Source organism: Hylaeus volcanicus, chromosome 4 (genome assembly GCF_026283585.1).
Source record: "Hylaeus volcanicus isolate JK05 chromosome 4, UHH_iyHylVolc1.0_haploid, whole genome shotgun sequence".
In the NCBI taxonomy this organism is placed as follows: Eukaryota; Metazoa; Arthropoda; class Insecta; order Hymenoptera; family Colletidae; genus Hylaeus; species Hylaeus volcanicus.
In genome coordinates this window covers 19403882-19415319 of record NC_071979.1, presented here as the reverse complement: position 1 = coordinate 19415319, position 11438 = coordinate 19403882, and the positions used below count along the sequence as shown (strand labels likewise).

Genomic DNA, 11438 nt, shown 5'->3' with positions numbered 1-11438 from the left:
CCTCCGCTGACATTTTTGCAAAGGAAATTATTGTTCAGAATCGTCTCAGCTACCCTCCATTTCCGGCTCCTATGCGAGTTTTGAGACACCCTGTATATCTCGATTACTATTAGATTACGTTACTAATTAAACTGAGAAATATTATTTATTCGAAATGACTTTTCTTTATTATATTAAAACATGTCAGACAAAGAGCAACAAATCGATCACATAAGAAAAACAAAATAACAACGTTATTAATAAACAAACTGAAATATACAATACCAAGTATGAAACGATATCTTAATTTTGATATATTTCAATAATTACTATAATCCTTTATCATAGACACAGTTGTACACCGACAGAGTAAAAAATAAAGTGTTCGAATATAAAATTACATTTTTTGATCCACATTCCAAAGCCTTTACTAGAAATTACTTGATAAAAAATTTATTTGATTTTAATATTACTTTGCTTCTTCCGAGAACAATGCAATATTTACTCGAGTTGTTTCTATCGTCCATCAAACAAATCCTCGTACAGTTATTCGAATTATTGTCGTCACGGGTTTTGTTTACCTGGGGTAGCAAGCGGGGTTTGACCTGATGCCTATAAACACATAAATTACCGTTTCCAAACATTCGAGACAGTTCAAGGTGAAGACAACAACCGAACAGTTGATTGTACGCGAAATATCGCGAACTAGTAGATTCTTAAATTAAGAAAACTGTATAATTATTATAAAGTAAACTACTACCTTTGTCTACCACAAGCACATTTAAACAAATTGTTCGACTTTCATCGATCATTCAACGAATCATCATTTTAGAATTTGATTCTATCGTATCGTTTAGCGTGATTGATAATGGCATCCAATTACCCGATGAAGAAAACTCACTTCGAGCAATTGAATACTCCATTGGCGTCCGCAAATTATTTGAAACCTCCATCGCGGAAATTGTTAATGAAAAATGTCAAGCCGCATCGCGAAGATGACAAGAAGAAAAATCATAAAAATTCAAACAATAACATATGGGAAAATATCGAATCACCGCAATTTATCGACTTTTTACATTTGCCAACCAATGGGGACTCTTTCTTTGGTAAGCGAACAAGCGATTGTAGTTTAAACAAAATTATATTAAAATTTTGTACGACAATATATATTTATAGGAATAATATATTATTTAGAATATATTTATCTAATTGTAAAATTCCTAAAGTTCAATGTTAAATATTAGGTTGTCCCAAAAGTTTCTTTCGCTTTATTAATAAGTAATACATGAACAATATTTTATGTTTTATGTTACATTACTGAATTGTGCACGATTCATTTTCCTCCATTACTGTTACAACATGAATATCTATGAAATTAGATTGTCTATTTATATAAACACGACCACATAAAATAATTGAGTGCAACTCGCGAAAGAAACTTTCGGGACAACCTAATAATATGCTTGTTAAATCAGAATGTCACCAATCTTACGCTTAGCAAATGTATTTAATAAAATGTAATAAATATGTATTAGTAGCTCTGCGGAGTCCAACTTAATATACTTGTCTTCTACAATTTTATTAGTGATTCTCAACAGAGCAGGAAGAAATTGGTTTTTCTATTAAAGGTTAACTTATAATTTGTCTAATATATGTTGAATATATCCGAATGGTATATGCAGAATTCGAAAATGTTTAAACTAATATTGTACTTTTCCAGATAAAAGACTTTTTTTTGCGAGCACGCCGCTCCCAACTTTACAAAATAAACCTCCCTGCTCGTCTGATGAAAACGCATTGATCGAGTAAGAGTTGTGATCGTGAATTTGATTTGAATAGCAATTATTTTCATCACGAGAGATATCCTGTCTAAAGTTTCTGTTTTTTTTCACGTTAGGTCTTTTACTAAGATCCATTTGTCTGGCATAGACAACATCGATGAAAATGAAAAAATAAACAAAGAATATACAGTCCACCATACTAATGTCAATAAGGTATGAAATTGTAATTTACTTAATCGATGATTTATTTATTAATCTGTAATCAACCTTTTAGGAGAGAAGAAATGAAGAAAAGTGCAATGTAGCAAAAAAACTGCAACATACCACCGTTAAACCATTTGCGTTTCATTTGCGTGAGCAGGACAAGCAAAAGCAAAAGCAAGAGCGAATTAGCAAGGTATATAAGAATAACATTGATATCTTTCTTTGGAATAATTAATAATTTTTTAACTTGTTAATTGTCCACAGCTCTTAGAAGAGGAAAGAAAAAATAGAGTGTTCAGAGCGAATCCACTCCCACGATTTTTAAAACCTCGACCGGCACTTTCAGATAATGATAATAAAATTAATAATAACGTCGAGAACGTGGGGAGCAACGCCAATAAAAACACTGAGAAGCAAAACACTCCTAAGAAACAACTTAAGGAGAATGTTGGGGTAATTAAATTAATTTGTTTTAAATCTTGATAGGTAGAATATGTAAATAGTCTTAACAAATTTTTATGTGAATCAGGGGCTAATTAATTCACACCATAATAAGTTATGATGATGACTATATTACTCTGTTTGTGAAACAATTTAGGTTTTCAGAAGACGCTTAATTAGGCCCAAAACACCACCTCTTCTAACAAGCGTTCGAGCCGTAGAAAGAAAGCATTTTGATGACGCTATGAGAGAAAAAGAACGACAAAAAGAGGAACAGAGAAGAATGGTAACTTACATGTCTTGCAATTTATTAATATCTCGATTCCATTAAATTTTAATAGAATTCTTATCATAATATCAGTAATAATGATAGTGTTTTACTTATACCATACAAAAAGAATGTATATTATATGAAAATGAAATTAAATAATAAAACAGGAAATGGCTGCTAAGAAAAAGCAAGAAGAGGTAGAGCTAGCACAGTTGAGAAGGCAAATCGTCCACAAAGCTCAACCGATACGTAAGTATAAATCGAGCTTGCCACAAATTCAAAAAAGGCCATTGACCGATCCTATAAGCCCAAGACTGTTAAAACGGCGGCGTACAACTGCTAAGAGTACAATTTGATAATATCATGTAAATACATTACAGTTCAAGTGTACATATTTGCAGATTTCATTAAAACCTATTAATGCATTAAGCTTAAATTTTATTTTGGACAAAATTATTGTGATGTTAGTCATTATATTTTTAATAAACACTGTAATTAGAGTTTGCAAGCAATGTATAATAAAAAAAGGTTTTATTTATTATACATATAGACTTTTTCCATTGGTTACTCTTACATTGTTTGCGTAACTTTTGAAACTTTATTTAGTCAACGAATACTTATATTATTATACACTATTTGCAAAACCTAATTTCGACTTTTATTGTCATATGTTATATTATTGCCTTATTTACTTTAGAACTCATTATTACATAATTTGAAACTTTTCTTAAGGACACTATGTATTAATAGGTTAAATGCAAGACAATATCTTGGTGTTATAGATAGCTTTCATCGAAAAAAAAGTGTACCTTAATATTTTAACTCATGTTTGATCTGTTTAATAGTATTATTTTATATCTTAAAACTGTGTTGCAGGCATGTCAGTTTATATTATAGTATAAGTAACCATCTATGAATTAAATTAAATAATACAGTATATATGTTAAAGATATATAGATAATAATATAGTGAGTTTCCAACTGGTGCGGTTAATTCATTTCAAAATTACTCATTTTTTTGTTTCATATAAACCTTTCGATCCTAATGGGGCATATATGTCCCAGTGAATGTTTCTGACTACCTTTGGCCAAGTTGCACGTGAAACTTACAGAAACATATACGAACAAAATGAAAATCATTCATGCTGGGACAAATTGTCCCTTCTTATTCAACAACAGCCGTTGATCTATAACCAATCTTAGATTAATACAATTAATTTCTAAAATAGAAACGAATAGAATACAAACGGAAAAGCGTCGGGTTGAAAGGGATAAATAAACTATTCGAAAGCGGAAACCTAATTCCGCGTTGTGGCGCTACATCTAATAAAGCTAAGTTCACGTGATAGCGTAACACTGGAAAGTACCTTTATGTATTTGCAGCTCATTTCGATTTCACATTTTTGTTTACTTGTAGATTTTTATGGGAATCTTTTATTTTTTTGTGATTTATTTAATAATACTCCTTTTCGTTCTCGACTGTTTCGTGTATGTACGTCCAGGGAAAGCAACCAGTATTGTCTATACAGGGTTTCCCAAAAATGTTGTAACACCTTGAAAGAGGTGGTTCAGGAGGTGATTTGAAACAACTTTTTCCTTAGCGAAAATGTTGTCCGGGGCTTCGTTGAGGAGATATCAACGGAAAACGTCGACCAATCAGAGCGCGCGTATACCGTTGGAGCGGCCGTGGTAGCGAAGCTACGCGCTAAGCGGCCGCGCTCATACGCTACCGCGAGCGCTCCATCGGCATCCTCGCGCTCTGATTGGTCAGGGTTTTCCGTTAATATCTCCTCAACGAAGCCTCGGATAACATTTTCGCTCAGGAAAAAGTTGTTTCAAATCACCTCTACCCTGTATATACAGGATGTCGCAAAAATGTTATAACATCTTGAAAGGAGTGATTGGGGAGGTGATTTGAAACAACTTTTTCCTTAGCGAAAATGTTGTCCGAGGCTTCGTTGAGGAGATATTAACGGAAAACACTGACCAATCAGAGCGCGCGTATACCGGTGGAGCGGCCACGGTAGCGAAGGCTACGAGCTAAGCGGCCGAGCTTGTACGCGAACAAGTGACTCAACGTGCATCGAAGGCCATTGACGCGGCCGCTTAGCTCGTAACCTTCGCTACCGTGGCCGCTCCAACGGTATACGCGCGCTCTGATTGGTCAGTGTTTCCCGTTAATATCTCCTCAACGAAGCCTCGGACAAAATTTTCGCTAAGGAAAAAGTTGTTTCAAATCACCTCCCGAACCACCCATTTCAAGGTGTTACAACATTTTTGGGACACCTTGTATAGTTGTCTTATACTTGTATATATGTAGATGTCTGTGGTATAGTGGGTTATAGTGATCCACTAAAATTTTTAATTTCTTTAAAAAAATGCAAACAGTTCGACCTTGCGGTTGCAAAGGGATAAGAACGTGTCTCCTTTGCGAGACAGAATATAAAATAACGAAACCTGATCTCAAGACTGAATTTGAGGTTAGACGTCATTAAAAGTTTGAAAGCTACAATTCTTTTATTAAATAAATTTTAAAAATAATTGGTCTAAGTGTATTGTATGTACCACAAAACCTTTGCGTTATATTTTTAACTTTCTCAAATATTATTATATGATATTCCAGAAATATTCTAGTTATGTTTACTGCCCGTATTGTAACCTCTCTTGGCCTGGCTGGGATAGTGATCTTTACACAAACCATCCAGACCATGAAGGAAAGGCTATAGAGTTTCCTGGGGTATATATAAAGGTATTTATTTGATATTTATTTACGCTATTTTCAGAGTTTGTTACTTTTTTTTAATAATTATATTAAAATAATTTCACATGTTGGATTATGATCATTATCTCTATGAATTGCTTATTTGTTATATTTAAAATTGATTGTACACATCTTTTAAAATGCAAGGTAGATCCCATAATTTGATCACTATTATTATTTCCATTGTTTGGGATACGTTCTTAGTCTTTTTGGTTTGAATCATTTTTTAAGGGCCTACAAATTCATAGTATAGTCACTGGTAGGGATCTTGTGAGGTCGTAAAATTGGTTGGAAATAGATTTTTACAACTTAAGCTGACCACAATTAATAATCTGACATCTTTTTACACAAGGATAGAGTTAGACTTTTCATTCAGGACCATACGATATCAGAATTAAAAGGTTCATATTTCAATAACTTTATGCTTCTTATATATGTTCACACATAATTCTATAATGGATTATTATCATTTTATGTGTGATTTTTCAAAAGATTACAATAACTAACAGGATGTTGCTGTATTTAAGACAAAAACAAATTTTAAATGGTTGACAAATATAGGAATAATCATTGTGATTAAATTATAGAGTATATCTAATATACGTATGCTTAACCATTATATATTTTGTATACGAATAGCTAGATTTTTTGAATTCTAATGACAATGCATTATTGTCAAATGCATTGGATGATATACCTTGGGAAGTTTCTCAAAGTGGCAGAAGAAAACAGGTATTTTTAACAAAATAATTCATATTCTCTGCTCTTAGAACAATTAATAGGATCTTAAAATAGAGAAAAGCATTTTATAATTGTCTAAATTTCTTTGTGGAGAAGTAATCCATAATTGGATAATTGAGAAAATCATTTTATAAATCTAGAACTTTGGTCCAAAATGTAATTTCAAGAAGAAAAAACTTCGTTTGGGTTCTTTCGATGGCTTTCCAAAATCTACCCACTTTGTGCAACAGAAATTTTTAGAAGTGCCTATACTTAAAGATTTCCAGACAGTGGAACAATGTACATTAGAATATGACCCGCTACGCGGAGCTTCGATAGATCCACATATCGATGACTGTTGGGTTTGGGGTGAACGAATTGTTACCGTCAATGTTATGGGTGATTCAGTGTTAACAATGACTCCCTATCATGGTCCGAATACAAAGTATAATTTGAAAGATGTTACTGAATATTCCACAACATGTGAAAACATGAAATCTGATGTAAAGGACGAAAATGGAGATGTTCAAGATATAATTGTAAGATTACCAATGCCACAGGGATCTCTTATGGTTCTTTATGGTGCTGCAAGGTAAAAGACTAAAATAAATAATTTTTCATTGTAAACAATACAAAATATGAAAAATACAATATAATTAAAGGAAAATAGGAAACCAATTGTTTATATTGTTATCTGCGCATATCTATTTTTTTTTTTAGATATAAATGGGAACACTGCGTTTTAAGGGAAGATGTAAAATCGCGGCGAATTTGTTTGGCATATCGCGAATTAACGCCTCCTTATCTAAATAATTCATCACAAGATGAAGAAGTTAAAGAGCTTCTACAGAGAGCTTCAATATTTCGATGAAATTGCAAATTATAATTTGGAAATAATTATTTGTAAGACAGTGTATAATAATAAAATATTCAAATACAATTTAATTATTCATTTCATTGTATATTACAGAAATATATTCAATATTTGTATATATATCTACAATTGTAATTTTGTACAAAGATTACACATTTGAATGTTGCTTGCAAATTATTTGGTAGCTTCGGGCAACGAAAAAGTAGAATCTTAAATGTACAATTTACAAGAAGAAGTGAATTTCATGTGAAACAAGCACAAGAGTTCAGGATACAAAATAAAAATATTTTTCCATGAATTTCTTATAGTATCATTTAAAATTTTAAAAGGCAGAGTGACATTGAGACAGACAAAACGTTTAAAAACACTGAAATAGATTTATGGCAAATTATTAAACAAGAAGATAATTTGTTAAGAATGTACAAACAGATATATTCTAAGTGTTCTTTAAAGGTTCAGAGGACATGTAAACAACAGGGAACGTAGTAAGAGGATCAGATTTTCCTAATGGTTGATATCCATTGACCAAACTTTCTCTTAATTCCCATCTACGTCGCTCCCTTTCTATTTTTTGTCTTCGAATTGCTCGGCCTAACATACAGGCAAACATTATTCCAGTTAACTGAAAATAAAAAAAGAAATTATAATTAATTTCTCAAGTTCAAGATCTTTAATTAATAAGTGTTCTTTAAATTTCCATTGCATTTACAAATATAGGTGAAATTAAGTTGTTTGAATTGGGGTAGTTAAATCAAAGTAAATGTAATAAATATAAACCTGAATAAGAGCAATGGCTACAGCTCCAGTGCCAATGTAGAGTACACTTCTGTGAACAACTACTGACAAGTGCTTACTACATCCAGTTGGATATGGAAGACATCCAATACTATCATCAAAAGTGCATGAAGTATTTGCATCAATATCTGCCCAATGTCGGCATGATTTTGGTAGTTCTGCCGTAATCGCTTGCCAATCTTCGTAACCGTTATACCCACAACAATAAAGCTGTAATTACATAAAGTATTTTATTTTATAAAATATATTGTGTGATTAATGAATTATTGATAATTAAAGAACTCGAAGTTAATGTAAATGCCTGAAGGGTATCATTCGTTTCTTCTTATTAACATATGTATATATTAAAAATCTTTTAGTGGTCATGTTGAATATTTAATAAAACATTTGTCTCAGTTTTTATTAAAAGATAAAGCATGTAATTTTATCCCAAGAATTAAAATGTTACCCTTGATTGTAGGAAATCGATAGCAGCTGTTGCTTCAGCATTTTTTCCATATTGATGCATCGTAGTATTAATCTTGTCGTTTAGAAGAGCCTTTATATTATCCTGAAGGGCATAAGCTGCAATTGCAGCAGCTAACTCTAATATAAGAATCAGCACTAGTGATACTGCAAACTGTAAAAATAATTTTTTTTATTTATGTTCTATGAACTAAATTAATACATTATTTATACTTCAATACTTTGTAACAATATAAAAGACATAAAAATAGTTTGAAATAATTTTACATCGATTTTTGGAGGATGCTTACTACAAGAACCATGCAAGTGCTTTCCTTAATAGCTCCTAAACATCCTAGGAAAGCTATCAGAAACACAAGAATCCCAACTACGATTAAGAGAGTTGCTGGAGAGAAGTAGCTTGGATCAAGGAAATGAGAGAAGTCTTCATAAACTGCATAAATTGTTGTTCCAACCGATATTATCATTATCCCTGTTAACTGTAATATTAATATATTTATGATGCTTTCGGATCAACTTGAAAGTTAATTAGACATTCAAATAATGAGCAAAAAAAAAACAACAGATAATATAACAAAGGGGAAAAGTTGACATTTTGTATAATTTTATATGAAATATTTTATACTATATGGTCAACTGAATTAGAAATTAATATTAACGAAATTGTGAAATTTAAACTTCGTACGAATAATGGATAAAATTTCCGATGTGTTCCACGAAATTGCATCGTAACATTTTTTATGATTGTTAGTGAAAAGTAGATAAACCAATTATTTACATTTGTTGTGTTTAGAGATATTTAAAATGCGAATAATGTAGGAAAAATGAAAGAAGTAATAGATTTTTGAAGTATGTGCAACAGCATTTAATACAAATACTCTTACAGATTTAGATATTCTTTTTTCTTTTTTTTTAATTTATCCGCGAGGACATTCGACAGGTTGTCATAGTTTAGTTCTTTCCTTAATTTCGTTGAATACAATGAGTAATTTTACAATTCCATTAAGCAGGAGTTATTGAACCGACGTCATTTAATAATGTCCCTTTTTTTTTTTATTCCATGTAAAAGATAGTAGAATTCTGTTATCATTATCAAAGAGATCAGCAAATTTATCTAACCTGATAAGACGAACAATTTACGTCTGCGAGACAACAGTTTTCTACTTCGATACTAATCGCAAGAAAATGAGAATTATATATGAGAAGAAAAGGCGTAGAAATTATCTATGGACAGATTTGAAGCGATATTTAATGTACAAATGTTTTATTGGTGATACAAATTATTATATATTGTTTAGTTTTTGGTACATAGTTCGCCAATGAAGGGGGAGTGTCTGGAACTTAAAAAAGCCATAATCTCAAACAAAATCCACTCGAATGAACTTATCCATGTATTTTAGGGCACACGCTCAGAGCAATACGCGTATAGTCGTAGCCGCGGCTACGATACTTTTATTCTTCTTTTTAATGTCTGTTATCATTCATGAACTTATCTCAAGCGGACTGAGTCAGTATCGCTACCTACAATATATCAGCACCAACCATTGTTCTGTCTTACTACTATGACTCGTTTATATTCGATTTTCCTGACAATTTTTATTTACACGGAAATTCATCAGAAGTCAAACAACAATAATTTTACCTACAGATGTGAAGTTACTCTACTTGAATTTATCGAGCATTCTTCTCAAACTTTTGTTCTTTTTAATATAAACATTTTTATTCATTAATGTCTCGCAACAATGTCCAAAAGAGTAATCCATGATTTTTTCTTTTAAATATATCTAATTGTTAAGCGATAAAATGCACCGTATCGAGGAAATTCACCTTTGGTTCAAAGTTCTTTGTTCGCGCTTCCAAAGCTTTATCTAAAAGAATAATCCACTTAATCATCGAGTTTACCATTGTAATTTCATTATCGACAGAAAGGCTTATCACGCGCGAAAATAAAACCCTAAACTTGCTGACTTGAACACAAACGATAAACCAGTTAACGTTTCGACTTTTTGATTAGAGTTATCTCGTGAAACAATTTCGAGGAGTAGTGGGGATAACTATGGGTCTGTTTGGTAAAGAATAAATAACTGTTCATATAAAGAGACGTTTCGCGATGAACTAAAATAGGAATACACGAATTTCCTAGGGTGTTTTGTGTTTTATAGTTCTCCAGTCGAAAGTTACTTCTTTCGAACTATTTGGTTACTTCATCGCAAACTTTTCCAGATAAGAAACTTTCTCGAAGAAAGTGACGAAACCGATGATGGAAAAGTGAAAAATTGTCACGGCATCGACGGGCTGCGGCGTTGCAAAGACTTCTGCACGGTAATAATTCATCAAGGTCTGACCTCGCCCAACTGTTATCGATCCTGCCACCTGTCCGAACGATACCGTAGAGCTATGATCCACGTCCATACCGAGAGTTGACCTAACTTGTTGAATCTCAACGACGAGTACGGTTACACCTATTCTTGTAACTCTGTTCCTTCGGACAGGGTAAGAAATCGACGCTGCTGCGGTTACCGTTATTGTCGACCATGGCCCTATTTATTGTCCTCGTTTTGCCCACTTCAACAAGGATATATGAGTCATTTTATATCAATTATATAATACTTTTCAACTGGTCATGACAATTTTTTCGTTTATGATTTAGTTTATGATGGCCTCGGCTCTATTTGTTGTTCTCGTTTTGCTCCTCACAACGATTTATCATGTATATACCATTTATCTACCACGAATTCTACCAATTATTTAACACTTTTCAACTGGTCACAACAAATTTTTTGTTTGTGATTTAGCCAGGCCTTGGTTATATTTGTTATTCTTGTTCTGCTCCTAATAACAATGTCACCATGTATAATAAATCCATCTAAGTCATTCTGTCAATTGTGTAACTCTTTTGACACCACCGTGACTTTGTTGTTTTTAATTTAAACCAGGAGTTGTATTTATTAAAGGATAAATTCTGATCTTCAACCAGAATTTACATGATAGAAAGTAGACAGGTTGGGTTTCATTCGAATGGTTTTGGCTTCGAGTAATTCCTTTTCGAGAATCCCCTCCTTCACTTCCGGTTTGGAAATATTAACAATGGTTTGTTAGAACTATGTTACTGTGAATATACAGGGTGTCCCAAAACTCGGGGAGGAGC

At 32.4% G+C, this 11438-nt stretch overlaps 3 protein-coding genes across 3 annotated transcripts in view; 2 read left to right on the top strand and 1 right to left on the bottom strand.

Annotated features, from left to right (window-relative positions):
* Positions 1–614: 614 nt before the first annotated feature.
* Positions 615–3659, top strand: LOC128874704 (targeting protein for Xklp2-like). The gene is made up of 7 exons (XM_054119679.1): positions 615–1085; positions 1700–1784; positions 1877–1973; positions 2035–2157; positions 2229–2417; positions 2563–2691; positions 2844–3659. The coding sequence occupies exons 1-7, from the start codon at positions 848–850 to the stop codon at positions 3030–3032; spliced, it is 1050 nt and encodes a 349-aa protein (XP_053975654.1). The 5' UTR covers positions 615–847; the 3' UTR covers positions 3033–3659.
* A 1189-nt stretch (positions 3660–4848) lies between these two features.
* Positions 4849–7094, top strand: LOC128874955 (alpha-ketoglutarate-dependent dioxygenase alkB homolog 4). Its single transcript, XM_054120166.1, has 5 exons — positions 4849–5155; positions 5299–5424; positions 6076–6168; positions 6318–6748; positions 6877–7094. Exons 1-5 carry the CDS (start codon positions 5054–5056, stop codon positions 7025–7027), a joined length of 903 nt encoding a protein of 300 aa, XP_053976141.1. The 5' UTR covers positions 4849–5053; the 3' UTR covers positions 7028–7094.
* Positions 7071–11438, bottom strand: part of LOC128874956 (uncharacterized) — a 15301-nt gene continuing 10933 nt past the window's right edge. Inside the window, exons 5-8 of the mRNA XM_054120167.1 lie at positions 8581–8769; positions 8274–8444; positions 7808–8035; positions 7071–7652 (exon numbers count right to left, since the gene is read on the bottom strand). Of these exons, the coding sequence (XP_053976142.1) occupies positions 7467–7652; positions 7808–8035; positions 8274–8444; positions 8581–8769 (774 nt within the window). The 3' untranslated portion in view covers positions 7071–7466. The remainder of the gene's footprint in view (positions 7653–7807; positions 8036–8273; positions 8445–8580; positions 8770–11438) is intronic.

What these genes read in the sequence shown, in the direction of transcription:
- LOC128874955 (XM_054120166.1), top strand. Translation starts at nt 5,054, where the DNA reads ATGCAAACAGTTCGACCTTGCGGTTGCAAAGGGATAAGAACGTGTCTC. An exon ending in ATCTCAAGACTGAATTTGAG is followed by an intron (nt 5,156 to 5,298) that starts GTTAGACGTCAT and finishes ATGATATTCCAG; the next exon opens with AAATATTCTAGTTATGTTTA. An exon ending in TTCCTGGGGTATATATAAAG is followed by an intron (nt 5,425 to 6,075) that starts GTATTTATTTGA and finishes GTATACGAATAG; the next exon opens with CTAGATTTTTTGAATTCTAA.
- LOC128874704 (XM_054119679.1), top strand. Translation starts at nt 848, where the DNA reads ATGGCATCCAATTACCCGATGAAGAAAACTCACTTCGAGCAATTGAAT. An exon ending in GATGAAAACGCATTGATCGA is followed by an intron (nt 1,785 to 1,876) that starts GTAAGAGTTGTG and finishes TTTTCACGTTAG; the next exon opens with GTCTTTTACTAAGATCCATT. An exon ending in AAGAGGAACAGAGAAGAATG is followed by an intron (nt 2,692 to 2,843) that starts GTAACTTACATG and finishes ATAATAAAACAG; the next exon opens with GAAATGGCTGCTAAGAAAAA.